Raw genomic sequence first — 14,687 nt, forward strand, 5'->3', positions numbered from 1 at the left:
GAAAGCTTCATTCACAGGGTTCTTGAGCCATCTACCAAAAGGGTTTCTCTACTATAAACACTTCCCAAGTGCTATAATGGCTGTGGTGCCAGCTAGCATTCACGAAGAAAACAAGCCAAAGCAGATGAGATAACATTACAAATGAGTACTTCAGAGGTTGGAAAAGGTAGGCCAGGAGTCGAGTTGTCTCACAAAGGCAATAATGATCATATTCTATTCTAATATGAAATTATTTTTCAGACTGTAAGGGAGGAAATAAAGCATCAATTTCATGATGCCTTTTTGGTAAGTAATTTGATGTCACAATGTACTCACCCCTTTTATACCAGGCTGTACCCACTTTAGCTTTACATTACTCTCCTCCATTACAGCATATAACAATATGGCAGAGGATAACTATGTTTAAAAATAGATCAGAAATTAGGACAGGTTAGAAACATATAATTGTATTTAATTTTAACAGACTCATTTACTCATGAGCAGCAATTCTTAGTTTTCCTCCTTTTTCTGTTCTGAAACCGTTACAAGGCTTGCATCTAAAGACTGCATTTCTATAGTTATAGGTCAGACTGAAACGTGTTTGTGTACGTGAGCTGCCCTAGTTGGAGTGTATAGCATCCACCAGGGCACTGCAAGCACCACAAAGCTAAATACAAACACGGAGCTGAAAGGATCATTCTGCTGTTCTGCAACTTGTTCCCCAGTCAGGCTCTCAATAGGACAGTGGTCCTTTGGCACAAGGTAGTCCCTGTTTTGATTAATTTTCAGGTTATTATGGGGATGGGATAACAAGAGTGTCCAGGATTTCCTTAACCAGAATTCTAAGTACACAGTGTAGCAGTGGAGTCGGAAACATAGATCATCCAAGTCCAGTGCTGCATGACAGTGGCTTACCAAAGACGTTACTGAAGCACTTATGGCTGGAAATCTTAAGGTTAATAGGGTAAGTTACATTTGCCCAACCAAAAGGGTTGACAACTTGGATAGACTGTGCACAAGCAGTGAGGTCAGCAGCACCCATTACTAAACAGAAAAAGCACTGGGACAATTTTTATTTGTCTTACAATTCCAAAGATTTAATAGAACACATGGACTCACTAGAGAATCTGGAATTGAGAGAATTAGAACATTTTTAAACTTAAGTGCAACAACTTTTCTTCTTACCCAACCACTGAAGTTAGGCATAACTGCAACCAATCAAGTAAAACGTTAAATAGTTCTCACAAAAATATTTCATCTCCACAGTATATTTTTTCAGTATTATCTTTAGTGGATTCTGTAGCACAGCTTTACAAGAGACAATACTTAATGTAATGTATAGGGTACAGAATAAGTTTCTATATAGAATTTATTTAACCTTTTGTTCCTACCAAGCTCTCCTGGTCACTGATCAACTACATGATCGTTTTTAAGTTAACATTTCCCTTTGGAAAGTGGAATATTGGGAGTGGCCACAATATGTCCCCCCACTGTAAGAAACAATTATTAGTGTATTTGGGTACAAGTCCAATAGAAAACCATTTTACATACATTATATACATGGAACAGCACATTCGCAGTTTATTAAGGCTGGGACAGTAAAGACATTTCATCTAAGAATTGTGGTATCAATGACCTCAACTCATGTCAGAGATTCCTATGTCAAGAATGTCTGAAAAATCAATTTTCAAACATCCAAGTCATCACAGAAATGATTCCCAGGGATGGAATTCCAATGGCCAAATTACACATGCTAATAATGGGTATCAACACACATAGCAAGAAATTCTCCTGACTGTTCTGCAGAACAACTATTTCCATTGCAACAGGGTGTATTGTTAACACTGCAAGAGGGAAAGCAGCCATTGAAGATAATTTCATACAAAAATACACACATGTAAAAATCCACAAGGATGGGGCACATTCTCTGTGGCATTTAGAAGAGATTTGATTTACTGTTTTGATAGCCTGATTAGTGCAACTTCTCTCTTACCTCTTTTATTTATTTATTTTTAATTATTTTTTAAAGTCCTCTAAAAGGGTTCACTTAGCTGTGAAAATCTGAGCTGGTGTTCAATTTCAAGGAGGAATTGGAATGTGAACCCTTTGTCCTATGAAAAAATATTCCTCCTCTCAATATGTGCCTGTCACTCTCAGAGATACTAGCAGGAGAACAGACCACTTAGGGTTCACTAAAAAAAAAAAAAAAAAAAAAAAAAAAGCTTGTAGATTACCAGATGTTTACAATCTGGTTCTCTTATTTCTGAGAACACAAAGGATTATATATCTGTGTATGCTTCCCCTTCCCCTCCCCCCCCCAAATAATTCAGGAGTACTCACATGATTTTAAATCCAAAACGCTTGACTTTTTTTTGTTTGAGAAACATTGGCAAATTAACTGTATAAAATACAGTATAACTATATTGCTCTGTAAAGCCTTCTGCAAACTATTTATCTGTACAGATTGGTAAAAATTACCAATTAATATACATATTTAAAATAAAAAAGGAAAATTTGTTTAATAGAGTCTAATCACTGAAATATAAATAGCTTGATTAGAACAGAACAATGTGACCTAGGAAAGTCTTGGTTGTTTGGTTCGATTATAGCAGCATGGTTGTTGGCTTTTCAAGGAACTTTTTGAACTCAGCAAGCCACTGGGCTCCAACTGCTCCATCCACAACTCGATGGTCACAACTGAGAGTAACGGACATCATGCTGGCCACATCAAACCTGGAAAGAGAAACAAAATCCCATATTTAGCACTCTGCAAGTTAGTTAGCAGAGATTTGTCAGCCAGTGATATTCACACACCACCCAGGACTTTTATAAAACATAAACACCAAAGGGGGTTAGTCCTGTAGTACTCAGATCTACATTTATATCCACAAATGTTTATGGTGAAGATGTACATGATAGAGTAGATCGTATCCTTCATTTTCTGAAATTAGGTGATCCCTTTGGAACATGCAGCTCATTTTATTTAATAAAATGCAAATACATTTGTGATACAACTTCACTCCACCTCCATGCTAAGTCACACTCTGGGCCTGTCTACCTCAGGGTGAGTTTTCATGCAGTATGATGGCCTTTTATCTATACGACATGTCATTCGTATGCTCACCAGATTCAAAAGTCTTCACTGTGCCAGTCAAAATTTACCAACAAAATATGGTCCCGTGAGAAAGGGACTAATCTAGGATTTAGGAGACAAAGGTTCAATTCCTTCCTCCGCCACACATTTCCTGTGCGACCTTGAACAAATTATTTCCTCTCTGTGCCTTGGGAACAACAGGAGTTCCCTATCTCACAGGGGCATTGTGCGGAGAAATACATTAACCATTGTGAGATGGTTGGATAATATGGCAGTGGGAGCCACATAAGTACGTAACATAACTAAACTGAAAACAGATTGATAAGATTTGCCTATACAATGTATTTAAAATTATGATGTATCAAAAGCAGCTCATGAAGAGCAATAGTTGCACTGTGCAATATTGCAAAATATTGATCTTCTGATAGGGAAATTAGCCATTACTCCAAAGTAAATGTCACCTGTTTGAAGAGTTAACTGAATCTGGATAATGCTCTATTTAATACTTACCCCTTCTCATTATTTGCTGGCACCAGCCTGTTTTCTGAAGTACCAACTGCCAGAATACATGCCTGAGGGGGATTGATTATGGCAGAGAAATTCTTAATCCCATACATTCCTAAATTGGAAACCGTAAAAGTGCCTCCCTACAGGAAATAAACACAGATAAATATATAGAACTTCACAAAAGTCACTTCACACAGCATGTTAATTAACATGGCAAAACAAGATCATCGACTTGAAAGTGCCTGTTCTGAAGAGGTCATTTGACCGATATGTCATGAAATTGTTCAATTTTTTTTTAAAGTTGGGGACAATCACAGCTGCAGGAATTACTAACACACCAAGCGCCTCACCTGGAATTCATGGGGCTGAAGTTTACCTTCTCGTGCTTTGGCTGCCAAAGAGGCAACGTCTTTACTAATGGAAGCCAGTCCCTTTATGTGCGCATTGAACACGATGGGTGTTATAAGCCCTGCAGGAGTACTCACTGCAATGCTAACATCCACTACATGATTTCTGTAAGACACAACGGAGACACAACCCACATTACTTGAGCAGGACACAGATTTTTTTAAAGCATTAAAACCACCTTATATAAACGAGTAGGTACTGTCATGTCCATTAAGTCTAGTGCCCAGGCCTCACTCACAAGGGCACTTGAAGCAAAGTATATGAAGTATTGAGAATCCCCTGAGTTTTACACTGCAGCTGCTCCCATTCCTGCCCCAGCCTTTATGAGATCCTGCCAAAAGTGTGGGAGAATTGCTCCATTTTTGCTATTAACACAATACTGAATAAAGTTACTAGCTACTTTTGGACCATATACTTACTGCCTGATAACAGTGTCCAACCATGAGGAATTGGCTTCAGGCACCTTCACACATGCCAGAGCTGAAGCTTTAATGATGAAATCATTGACAGAAAGCTTAATGTTCTCTGACACCTCCTGTAAAGAGAAGACAGAGGTTTGAAACATCAGTGATTTACTCACTCCTTATAGTCACCACAAAAACGGAATTAGTTTGCATAAACACGAGACTATACTGCCTGTTTACACTTACTGTGTGACCCTATCACAGTCAATCTAGAACGTCTCTAAGAGGAAACAACATTTGAAAGTGTCTTAAGCCCATTTAACATTTGCATCTCCCCCCTTGTAGTCTGAGAAGCAGCATTTAGTTTTGGGATGTGTGTTATCTTCATTTCTCCAAAAGAAAAAACTCAGCTCAGAAGCAGCATCTTGTTTATGGTTTGATCCTGCTCTTTATCCTATTTTCTAGCTGAGGCAACAATGGTAAAAGAGAGCTGTGCAGCTTGTCTAGGATTCAATGTGATCAGGTTGGGGAACTCTGAGCACGCAATGGGCAGTGTTTGGATGAAGAAGACTTCTCCACTGGACTAGCAGGAGGCAGCAAACTTTGAATGTGAAGGAACCCATTCTTCCCAAGTCCAGCTGGCTCAACACTGAAGAACAGACGCAGGAGGCTCACCATACTGGTTATCTACCTGTCATTCAGACCCACACCACAACCCTTCAGTAGTGTTACCTTATTAAGTTCTTTCCTGAGCTCCAGTATTTCTCCCACATTTATATCAATAGACAGATAGTAGTGAGGTATTGTTTGTTTAGACTGCATCAAACGCTGAGCAATGACCTGAAGGCAAACAGAGCAGGTCATTAAAACACAGCACACTTTGCAAAATGGGTTTCCATCCAAGCTAAAAGTAGGGCTGACAATGCACACCACTGTCTTAGATGCACACATTATAGCACAATTGGGTTTGGTCCAAGTGTCTTTGGAGTTGCTACATAAAGACCGCTGAGCAGCAGACAATAGCCAAAACACCAATATAAGGATTTTGCATTTTTAAAACAGCTAAAATTTATACCCCTTCTCTCATTGTGTTCTCCTAGGCTTTTGCTGGATGGAGTAGAGAGATGAACAGATGGTCTGTGACAGAGGAAAACTTTGTTATAGTGATTTGGGAAGCATCTTAGTTTTGGGGAAATTGGTCCTAACTGTTATTTGTATTTTAGAGAGAGAGATTGTACGAGGCCAGAAATGTTGGATGGATACATTTTTATAAACACAATAAAGCAGCTGCTGTATATAAAAGGCACCTCCACAAGAAGATCTTGCCCTCACCTTCAAATGAAGTTCATTACACCAGAAGAGAGAGATTTGGCTAACAGGAATGGTTGTCCATTATAAGGCACCAGACACCTAGAGACACGTCACCCTACTATAAATCACTAATAGCAGTAAAAATGAGAGTGGGAATTTGCTTCAACTTTCATTTCTCGAGACGTGGGTGGATTTCACCCTAGTCCCCTTTTTTGGGTACATCAACCACCACGACATGATTTAGCACAATTGGCCGTCTCTGCTCGAGGTGCAAACTGGGATAGAAGGGTTGCTGCAGATTAGGGCTGAGATGTATTGACAAAGCTGTGAACAGGGAGAGACCTCGCAGGTCAGAATGGAGGTGCATTAGCAAAGCTGCATGGGGGAAGCTTGCTCAACACCTGCCAGTTCTATGCCTTGCTCAAGCCAGCGCTATTAAATCACTTCTTCCACCAAGTTCCCTACTGTTCAGCATCCATTGGCCCTCCTGGTTAAAAGGGACCTTAGTTAACAGTGGTTAAATGTTTAATGTTTCTGGAAAGACTCCTATGTGTAAATACAATCTCCTCTTTAAAGGGAGAGAAAGAAGGAAAACCTCTTACCCTCCGAATATTACTGATGGGGATATCTGTGAAGACGCCTGAAGGAGGTGGTGCTGCTATTGGAGCTGCAGGTGCAACAGGAGCTGCCTGGGGCTGTATGCAAAGAGAGACACAGGTAGCTGGGTTTCCAATCATTGTTCAAACGTGAGCTGGGGTTTGTAAGAAACTAGAAATCAGTATTACGGAGACAAGCTTGGGATAACTCCTGTGAATAAGGCTGTGGTGGAAAACAGATGGCTGAAACACGACTACTCTCCCTGTTTCCAGTTCACCTTCTTTAATAAGCAGAAGGCACTCCCTTCCTATAGCTTCCTACCCTAATGCATTTTAAGTGATTCACAAACCCAAATGTTAAGGCCTTAATAATAATGTGGGGTTTGTGGGTATATGAAACATATGGTATTGATATCTGTAGCTACTATATTCTAATTAAGGACTGGTAATAAATATTAGTGATAGGTACCAGCCTATAAGGTTACAGCTACAAAGCAGAACTCCAACAGACAATGATTGGAAAGTAACGATGACTGCAGAAGACTTTCGGTTTTTAATATTGGACTTCCTTTGATTTTCCCCTCCTAAACTGCATTCCTCAAGGCTCCCCCACTCCATCAGTTGTTCTGTTACTATGGTAATGGGGACCATATAAACACCTGGAGAGGCAGGATGTGCTTCTGCAGCAAAATTCCAACGTGACAAATTAAAAAAGGAGAACATTTTGTCTCACGTTTCTGAAGTCCTACACATGCTGACTCCCCAACACTTTCAGATACAACATTCCACACTGTCCAATCACCAGCACAACTTGTCAGTCTTCAGAATGGCCATACTTCACCTGCTGGTTGCAGTCTTCAGCTGCTTCCAAAGAACAGCAGGTAGCTCTACACTTCTGTCAGAACAACTACTAATGCAGTAGTACAAGATCTCACAGAATTCAGTCCTACTCACAGGGACAACCTTTGGAGGCACAAATGACTCAATATCTTTCTTCGTGATTCTGCCATCTGGTCCAGTACCTGGTGGAGGGACATGTGAAATTTAAGATGATTTCATGCAATGCCATATTGGGAAAATGCAAGTTAAAATGAAACCCACTCCCTTTCTAACCCAGTCACTTAGCACAGCAATTGGACGTTTGGCTGTAATCCATGACTGGAAAACATTTTCGATGGACTGTGAGGGAATGGACAGCTAAGCACATATCTAAGGGCAGCAAAGACTTGGATAAGAACAGAAATGGCAACTGACCTTTCACCTGCACAATGTCAATTCCTCTTTCTGCTGCCAATTTCTTCGCCAGGGGGCTAATTATTACCCTTCCTTTATGTGCGGGAGCCCCGGGTGATGTGACTGCTGGAGCTGAAGGAGCAGTGGGCTGGGGTGGAGGTGTTGCCGCCTTAACAGAATGGGTTAGACACAGTCATTAGCTGCATAGACATTCAGCTAAAGTCTTCAAGTTTCACTTCATAAGTATGAGAAGATTTAACATGCAAAGAGAACATGGACATCTGGTTGCCAGAAACCAACTAGAGAATGTTCACAGATCAGCAACAAAAGTGAGCAGGGGCTGATTTAGGAGATTAAGGAAGAGAATGAGAGCTAAATCAGCAGAACTGTGGCTAGAGTGAGGATCAGAAGTGGGGAACATAACACTACAGGTATGGAGGAGAAGAATTATTTAGGAAGCTACAGAGAAATAGACTAAATTTTCTCATAATGTCTTCCATCAGAAAGCTTTTTTGGGAGTGCGACTGATTAGGTTGTGGAATCATCTCCCAGAGGAAGGAGCAGTAAGAGACTTGTATCCCCATCATTTGGGGCATTTAAAACTGGAACAGGCAGCTGCCTGGATTACAGACATAGGGAACAACCTCCATCAGTTCCCAGAGGATAGACTAGCTTGTGCTAACAGGTTGTAGCCATCTCATGTTATCCTTCGACTCATGAAACCACAAACACATTATTGGAGTTCTGCTGGTGTGGACCTTGTGAAGCTTGGATTATTCAGGTCAGATTACCAACTGCTAATGGTCCCCCCCACTTCTCTTCCCCATCAGAGATAGTCTTTACCGGAGGGGGAGGACTAGGTGGTGGTGCTTGTGGTTTGATGTCAGGTACTCCAGTCTCCCTGTAGTCAGCAAATGCTGGAATATCAGACTCCTTCTCCACAATGATACAGAGTGGGGTTCCTAATGGCACATCCCTTGTTCCTTCAGACACCAGAATTTTTGCCAGGTAACCTTCTTCCTGCACTTCAAAGCCTTAAAAGAAAATGACTGATGAATGCTGGGGAAGATCAAATAACCAGAAGGTTGGCACTGATGTCTCACAATCTCAACACACTGGCACAATGAAGAGTTCCCTCTGGATGATGCTTTCAGTCTCCCCTCAGTAACTAAATCCCTGCCACTTTTTAACAGGTCTTTAAAACAACACTGAATGGGGAGAAGTCTCCACGCACCGCAGGTCTAACACAACAGGGCTGGTGCAAAGCTGGGAGCTGCTATTAGCAGCTCCATCACCTAGGACTACAAGGGGACAGGAAATAGCTTTAAATTGCTTCTTTTACATTGCACCAAGGCCTGCTGCCCTTTGCAGCTGGAAGAGAAGAGGCTGGTTTGAAGCTCTACTGTGGATCGCTCTCTCTCCAGAGGTTACAGAACAATCTATGGTCCCTCTCAGGGTTAGAAATTGCTCACCTATCGTGGCTTTGTCTGTTTCAATTTCTGCCAGTAAGTCTCCTTCACTCAGTTTCTCACCAACCTTCTTCTCCCACCTCTGAACCGTGCCCATTGTCATCGTAGGCGAGAGAGCAGGGAGAAGAATCTATGGAGTCAAAAGCATGCGAGCGTATCATAACAGAGAGCTGAAAGCCAACAGGAACAGGAGCATGACTTCAAACCCCGACAAGCGTGTTACCCTTGAGAATGAGCCAGCACCAATATGTTTCTGGGCCTGCCTAACCCAACCGAGCAGGGTGCAATGCTGCTGTTGCCGCCAAATCTCTGGTTAGCTTCTTTAAACAAGGCAAATTAAGGAGGAAAATTGAGAGGCAACAACTGAGGGATTTTCCTGTTGGGATTCTGCTTTGCCTGTTTAGTGCTAGTAAATAACCATCACATAGCACTTATATAACACTTTTAACCAAAGAGCCCAAGTGCACAGATGGGGATATTGAGACACAGATAGGTGGAGTGCCTTGTGTGAGGTCACACAGCAAGTCAGTGGCAGAAATGGAAATAAAACTATCAATTCCCAGAACAGGTGAGATTCCCCCAACTCCATTTGGAATCTGACTCCTGAACACAATGCTATGAAAAACAAAGGGGCAGATGGAAAGAGCTATGCTGAGAGTGACACACCCTGTCTCTCAGGTACTACAGTGACAGGCACTTTAGATATGCATTCAATAATGAGGACGTGCACAACTTTGCAAGACACTAGTATTGCTTCTCCTGCATCACTGCAGAACTTGTTAGAGAATCAACATTCGACCACCCTTGAACAAGAAAGGAGCAGTAGAAAGGAAGCATGGTCCAGTGGGCAAGGTGCTAGTCTGGAATTCCAGCGATTGGGTTAAATTCCCTGTACCGCCATAGACTTCCTGTGACACCCTGGGCAAGTCACAATCTCACTGTACCTCAGCTCCCCACCTGTAGAATTGGGATTATAGCAATTCCCTACTTCACAGGGTATTGCAAGGCTAAGCCCATTAAAGGTTGTGAGATGCTCGGCTGCAATGGTAAAGGGGCCATATAAGTACTTAAGATAGACAAACACAGGATACTGTAGCAGTACTAGGCAGTCACAGAGATATCGCAGCATCTAACCAAGCACAAATGGTCTACTCCCCTGCTATGCAAACTTAAAAGAAATTCTTTCCACATAACGGGGCCCCAGCAGAGTAACAGAGGGTGTGATGCAGCTCCTAAGTCCCTTTAACACTGTGTGTCATGGTGCCTAACTTTCAGTGGCCTAGTGAAATCCCATGAACAACTCTGCAACCTACAAAGCCGAGCTAGAGGCCCAGGCTTCCTATACAATGAATGGGGAGAGAGAGGTGCCTTAAACATGAGCCACAAAAGCCAGCATGCTAGGTGAGAAACTACCTAAGCCAGCCAATGCCTACAACAGGGAACCCTGTCCCACTCACACTGGTGGCACTCGAGTCTGGGCTGCAGGGAGGCACCTATCTCTGTTAGTGATCATGACGGGGAACCAACCGCCTAGGCCACTTCTTGTGGGAATGAGTTCAGCACCTGCCTCGCTCCACACAAAAACTGCTGGAGGAGGTGGTGATGGTGCCACTCACCTTATAACTTTTAGCCCAGAGGTTAGAGCATTCACCTAGGATGTGGGACACCCAGATTCAATCCCCCCTTCACTTGGGCTAGAGGGCAAGAAAGGATTTGAACAGGGGTCTCCCACCTCTCAGGAGAACGCTCTAACCACTGAGCAATGGGATATTCTCATGTGGGGCTCCCTCAGTCTCTCCTATTGAAGCTGTTCCACTATGGATAAATAATGAACGAGAGATTGGAGCAGGGGGACTGGACCCAGGGTCTCCCCTCTCCCAGAGGGTGCCCTAAGCACTGGATTACAGTCTCTTTCTAGCCCAGTGACTAAGTATTTATCCTTGGGGGACCAGCCACTGGGCCAGAGACAGAGTGCTGGTTTGTGGCTTGCTGGTGCCTTCATCCTTTACTCCAGTCTATGTGACTAGGCCATCTACTAGCCACATTGCCCAATCAGTATCATTACCTCCTAATAAGAAGAGAATAATGTGCATACAGGAGCTTTTTATAGTCTGAGGGAACTGGAATCCTAGGGGAGCAGACAGTCTTCTTTGACTGATACCAGGGACCCTAAAACAGTTTTCAAAGCTTAACTGATTGGGGTCCCCCCCCGAAGCCCATTTTAAATCTGCAGGATCGATCAACTGACACACTCCCACAGCTAGAGCTAATAAGGCCCATGGTTTATATCTACATCACAGTGCCTAGGAGCTAATAGTGTTAGACAGACACTGAAGAAGAATTCACTAAGGATGTACATGCCTTACCTGCATGTGAGGAGGGTAGGAGCTGCCTGGAGCCTGCACAGAGGGCTGACCTGGTGGTGGGGGAGCTGCCGCTGGAGGGGGAGGCACTGAGGCTGCTGGAGCAGCAGATGCTGCGGAATCCAAGGTAAAATTCTTAAAGGCATCAATAAACTCAGGCCTGGAAGAGGAGCGAAAGGAGCCATGAAGACAACATGGAAGATAATGTGCCTAATGCTTCATCCTGGGCACCCAACCCACCAGGTTCCCAAGACATCACTCTACTGAGATTTTATCAATGTACTTACTTTTCAACTGTGATACATATTACAGACCCAATGGGAACATCTCTTGTCCCTTCTGCTACCAGGATCTTGGCCAAATAACATTCTTCCAGACTCTCAAATCCCACTGTCGCTTTGTCTGTTTCCACCTTTGCAAAAAGAGAACGATCTTGTCATAGCCAAAAAAAAACAAAAAAGGCTTCACCTCAGCTCAGAATCCTCCAGTGTGATGTTTGTGGGTGAAGCTCCCTGGCATATAAGGCCATGGTGAGAATCATCTCAGCTGACAGCAGCAACTTGGCTGAAAAGGAGGAGAGACTGTAGAACAAATGAGGTTCAATCCCTCTCACAAGTAGCTAGGAAACAGCAGACAAGTCTGAGGGGTAGTGGGGTTGTGGCTGTTTTTAATCCCTTCAATAAAGTGGCTTCAGAAGATTAATATTAATTTTTATCATCTGTATTTCACAGTACCTAGGAGCCCCAGACATTGATCAGGACACCACTGTGCTAGGTGCTGTACACACACAAAACACAAAGAGGATCCTTGCCCCAGACAATTTACAATCTAAGCATGAGAGGGTCCCGATGGATAGACAGACTGACAGGGGAGTACAAGGAAACAATGAGACAATATATCAGCATGACAGGCTGTGGTCTCGGCCCACCAGCAGCCTATCTGTGGTCAAATTTTATGTAGGCCTCACAGCACATGAGAATTTTAAGAAGAAATTTGAAGGCAGAAAATGAGTTAGTTTTGTGGATGTTTATGGGGAGCTTCCCCCATGCCTGAGGGACAGCACAGGAGAAAGTACAAGGGTGCTTGTTTGAAAATTTAACAAGTGGGTAATGGAAGCTGGCATTATGGGCTGATCAGAGGCAAGAGTCAACCTTCGAATGCTGAATCAGAGATAATGGGTAAGAGTGAGGAAAGAACATTTATGCCCATTTGGGGTGACTTGTAACAAAATCCAGGGCATGCACTTAGTACGGGAACAATTTTAGAAACCACAGCCTGCCTTGTCCTCTGGTTATGGTGCTGCCTCCCACCCCACCAGAAAGTGAGAGGCCTAAATAGAGGCCCTCCATAAGAACTGGTCCTTGCTGCCCCATAACTGCGGACATGCTGGTTAGGGGCACGCTCTCCACGATACCTCTGCAATCAGATCTCCCTCGCTGATCTTCTCCCCTTCCTTCTTCTCCCACCGAGCGATAGTCCCCATCTGCATTGTAGGCGAAAGAGCCGGCAAAGGCACCTGCAAAAGAACAACTCAGCCACAGCGCAAGGGATCCTAGCACACCTTCCACCCATTGAGGGAGAGGCCAGTCAATGCCCTTCAGTCCAGAAACTGTCCAGGTGTCCACAACAAAACGGCCATAATGCTAAGGCGGTAACAGTCTCACATTTATTCAGAGCCCTTCATCCCAAGGTGCTTCATAGCTCAGAGGGAGGCGGGGGAATCGCTCACCCCCTCGCGCTCTCAGGGGCAGCTACCCACCGGCTGGCGCCTGCCAGCGCGGGTGGGGAAGGGGCAGGGAGACAAGGGCAAATCCCAGCCCGGCCGCAGGTGTCTGGGCTGTCGGCCAGTGGGATCTAGGGGGGGCCCTGCGGCTGGGGCAGCCCCGGCTCTGGGTCCCGGGGGGGGGGAGGTCCCCTCACCTTCTGGTGCGGCGGGAGGCTGCACCACCGCCGGGGGACGAGGCGGGGCCAGGGTTCCCTCGGCGGCGGCAGCAGCCGCCCCACGGGCCGGGGGCCCGGGCCGCTCCGGCTCCAGCTCCCTCCACTCAGGGCGCGGCCCCCCCGGGCCGGGCTCGCGCCCGCCGCGCCGGGCACTCGCCGCGGGGCCGCGCACGGGGCGAGGCGCCGCGCGAACACGCGCCACATGCTGCTGTGAAGCCGGGACCCGCCCGCCGCTCCGGCAATGACCTCGCTCCCCTCCGGACTGCGGGCGCCCACCGCGCTTTACGGCAGCAGCGGCTGCGACAGGGTCGCGAAGAGCCGCAAAGCAGAGAGGGACGGCGGGGGGCGGGGCACCAGCCGCAGTGAGGGGCTGGCTGGGAGGACAGCGGCTGGGAGACAGGGCGAGAGCTCTGGGGGTGGAGATGGGAGCAGGGTCCCTAGGGGTAGTGTGGGGATGGATGGGGAGCAGGGGTCTGGGGGCAGGATGGGGAGCAGGGGAGGTCTGGGGGCAGCATGGGGATGGATGGGGAGCAGGGGGTCTGGGGGCAGGATGGGGAGCAGGGGTCCCTAGGGGTAGTGTGGGGATGGATGGGGAGCAGGGGTCTGGGGGCAGGATGGGGAGCAGGGGTCCCTAGGGGTAGGGTGGGGATGGATGGGGAGCAGGGGGTCTGGGGGCAGGATGGGGAGCAGGGGTCCCTAGGGGTAGGGTGGGGATGGATGGGGAGCAGGGGTCTCTAGGGGTACGAAGAGGATGGATGGGGAGCAGGGGAGGTCTGGGGGCAGGATGGGGAGCAGGGGTCTCTAGGGGTAGTGTGGGGATGGATGGGGGAGCAGGGGGGGTCTGGGGGCAGGATGGGGGAGCAGGGGTCCCTAGGGGTAGTGTGGGGATGGATGGGGAGCAGGGGGTCTGGGGGCAGGATGGGGAGCAGGGGCCCTAGGGGTAGTGTGGGGATGGATGGGGAGCAGGGGAGGTCTGGGGGCAGGATGGGGGAGCAGGGGTCCCTAGGGGTAGGGTGGGGATGGATGGGGAGCAGGGGAGGTCTGGGGGCAGGATGGGGGAGCAGGGGTCTCTAGGGGTAGTGTGGGGATGGATGGATGGGGAGCAGGGGAGGTCTGGGGGCAGGATGGGGGGTGGATGGGGAACTACTGGGTCTGTGGAGCATGGGAGTCTGGGGTTGTATTATAGGAGAGTGGGGGCATTAGGTGCATATTGGGGGAGTAATTGGATAGAGGAGAGCAGGGGGATAGGGTGTCTGGGATAGGAGAACAAAGGATTGGGTGGGGGGATTAGGGGCAGGGAGGAATCACAGGGACTTGGGGGTCTCCAGCCCCCCACCCTCTTCTGTGCTGTTCACTCCCATACCTATTAGAGGCCATGGTGC

The 14,687-nt window shown here is 46.1% G+C and overlaps 1 protein-coding gene across 2 annotated transcripts; it reads right to left on the reverse strand.

The window, feature by feature from the left end:
- Nucleotides 1-2,472: 2,472 nt before the first annotated feature.
- Nucleotides 2,473-14,687, reverse strand: DLAT (dihydrolipoamide S-acetyltransferase). 2 transcript variants are annotated; one of them, XM_039496323.1, is made up of 14 exons: nucleotides 14,669-14,687; nucleotides 12,779-12,880; nucleotides 11,652-11,776; nucleotides 11,368-11,524; nucleotides 9,005-9,131; nucleotides 8,376-8,566; nucleotides 7,554-7,701; nucleotides 7,254-7,321; nucleotides 6,306-6,398; nucleotides 5,125-5,232; nucleotides 4,408-4,523; nucleotides 3,931-4,093; nucleotides 3,584-3,720; nucleotides 2,473-2,712 (listed from the first exon to the last, which is right to left on the reverse strand). In XM_039496323.1, exons 2-14 carry the CDS (start codon nucleotides 12,851-12,853, stop codon nucleotides 2,583-2,585), a joined length of 1,638 nt encoding a protein of 545 aa, XP_039352257.1. In that variant the 5' UTR covers nucleotides 12,854-12,880; nucleotides 14,669-14,687; the 3' UTR covers nucleotides 2,473-2,582. The 2 variants fall into 2 exon arrangements, with proteins under 2 accessions (XP_039352257.1, XP_039352256.1); XM_039496322.1 differs by lacking the exon at nucleotides 14,669-14,687 and adding an exon at nucleotides 13,285-13,550.

The sequence above is a fragment of the Mauremys reevesii genome, linkage group 12 (genome assembly GCF_016161935.1).
Source record: "Mauremys reevesii isolate NIE-2019 linkage group 12, ASM1616193v1, whole genome shotgun sequence".
In the NCBI taxonomy this organism is placed as follows: Eukaryota; Metazoa; Chordata; order Testudines; family Geoemydidae; genus Mauremys; species Mauremys reevesii.

Coding starts and splice junctions, on each gene's coding strand:
- DLAT (XM_039496322.1), bottom strand. CDS start 13,509: ATGTGGCGCGTGTTCGCGCGGCGCCTCGCCCCGTGCGCGGCCCCGCGG. Junction 4,524..5,124: donor TCAGGAAAGAACTTAATAAG/GTAACACTACTG, acceptor TTCTCTTTACAG/GAGGTGTCAGAGAACATTAA. Junction 2,713..3,583: donor CCAGCAAATAATGAGAAGGG/GTAAGTATTAAA, acceptor TTCTCTTTCCAG/GTTTGATGTGGCCAGCATGA.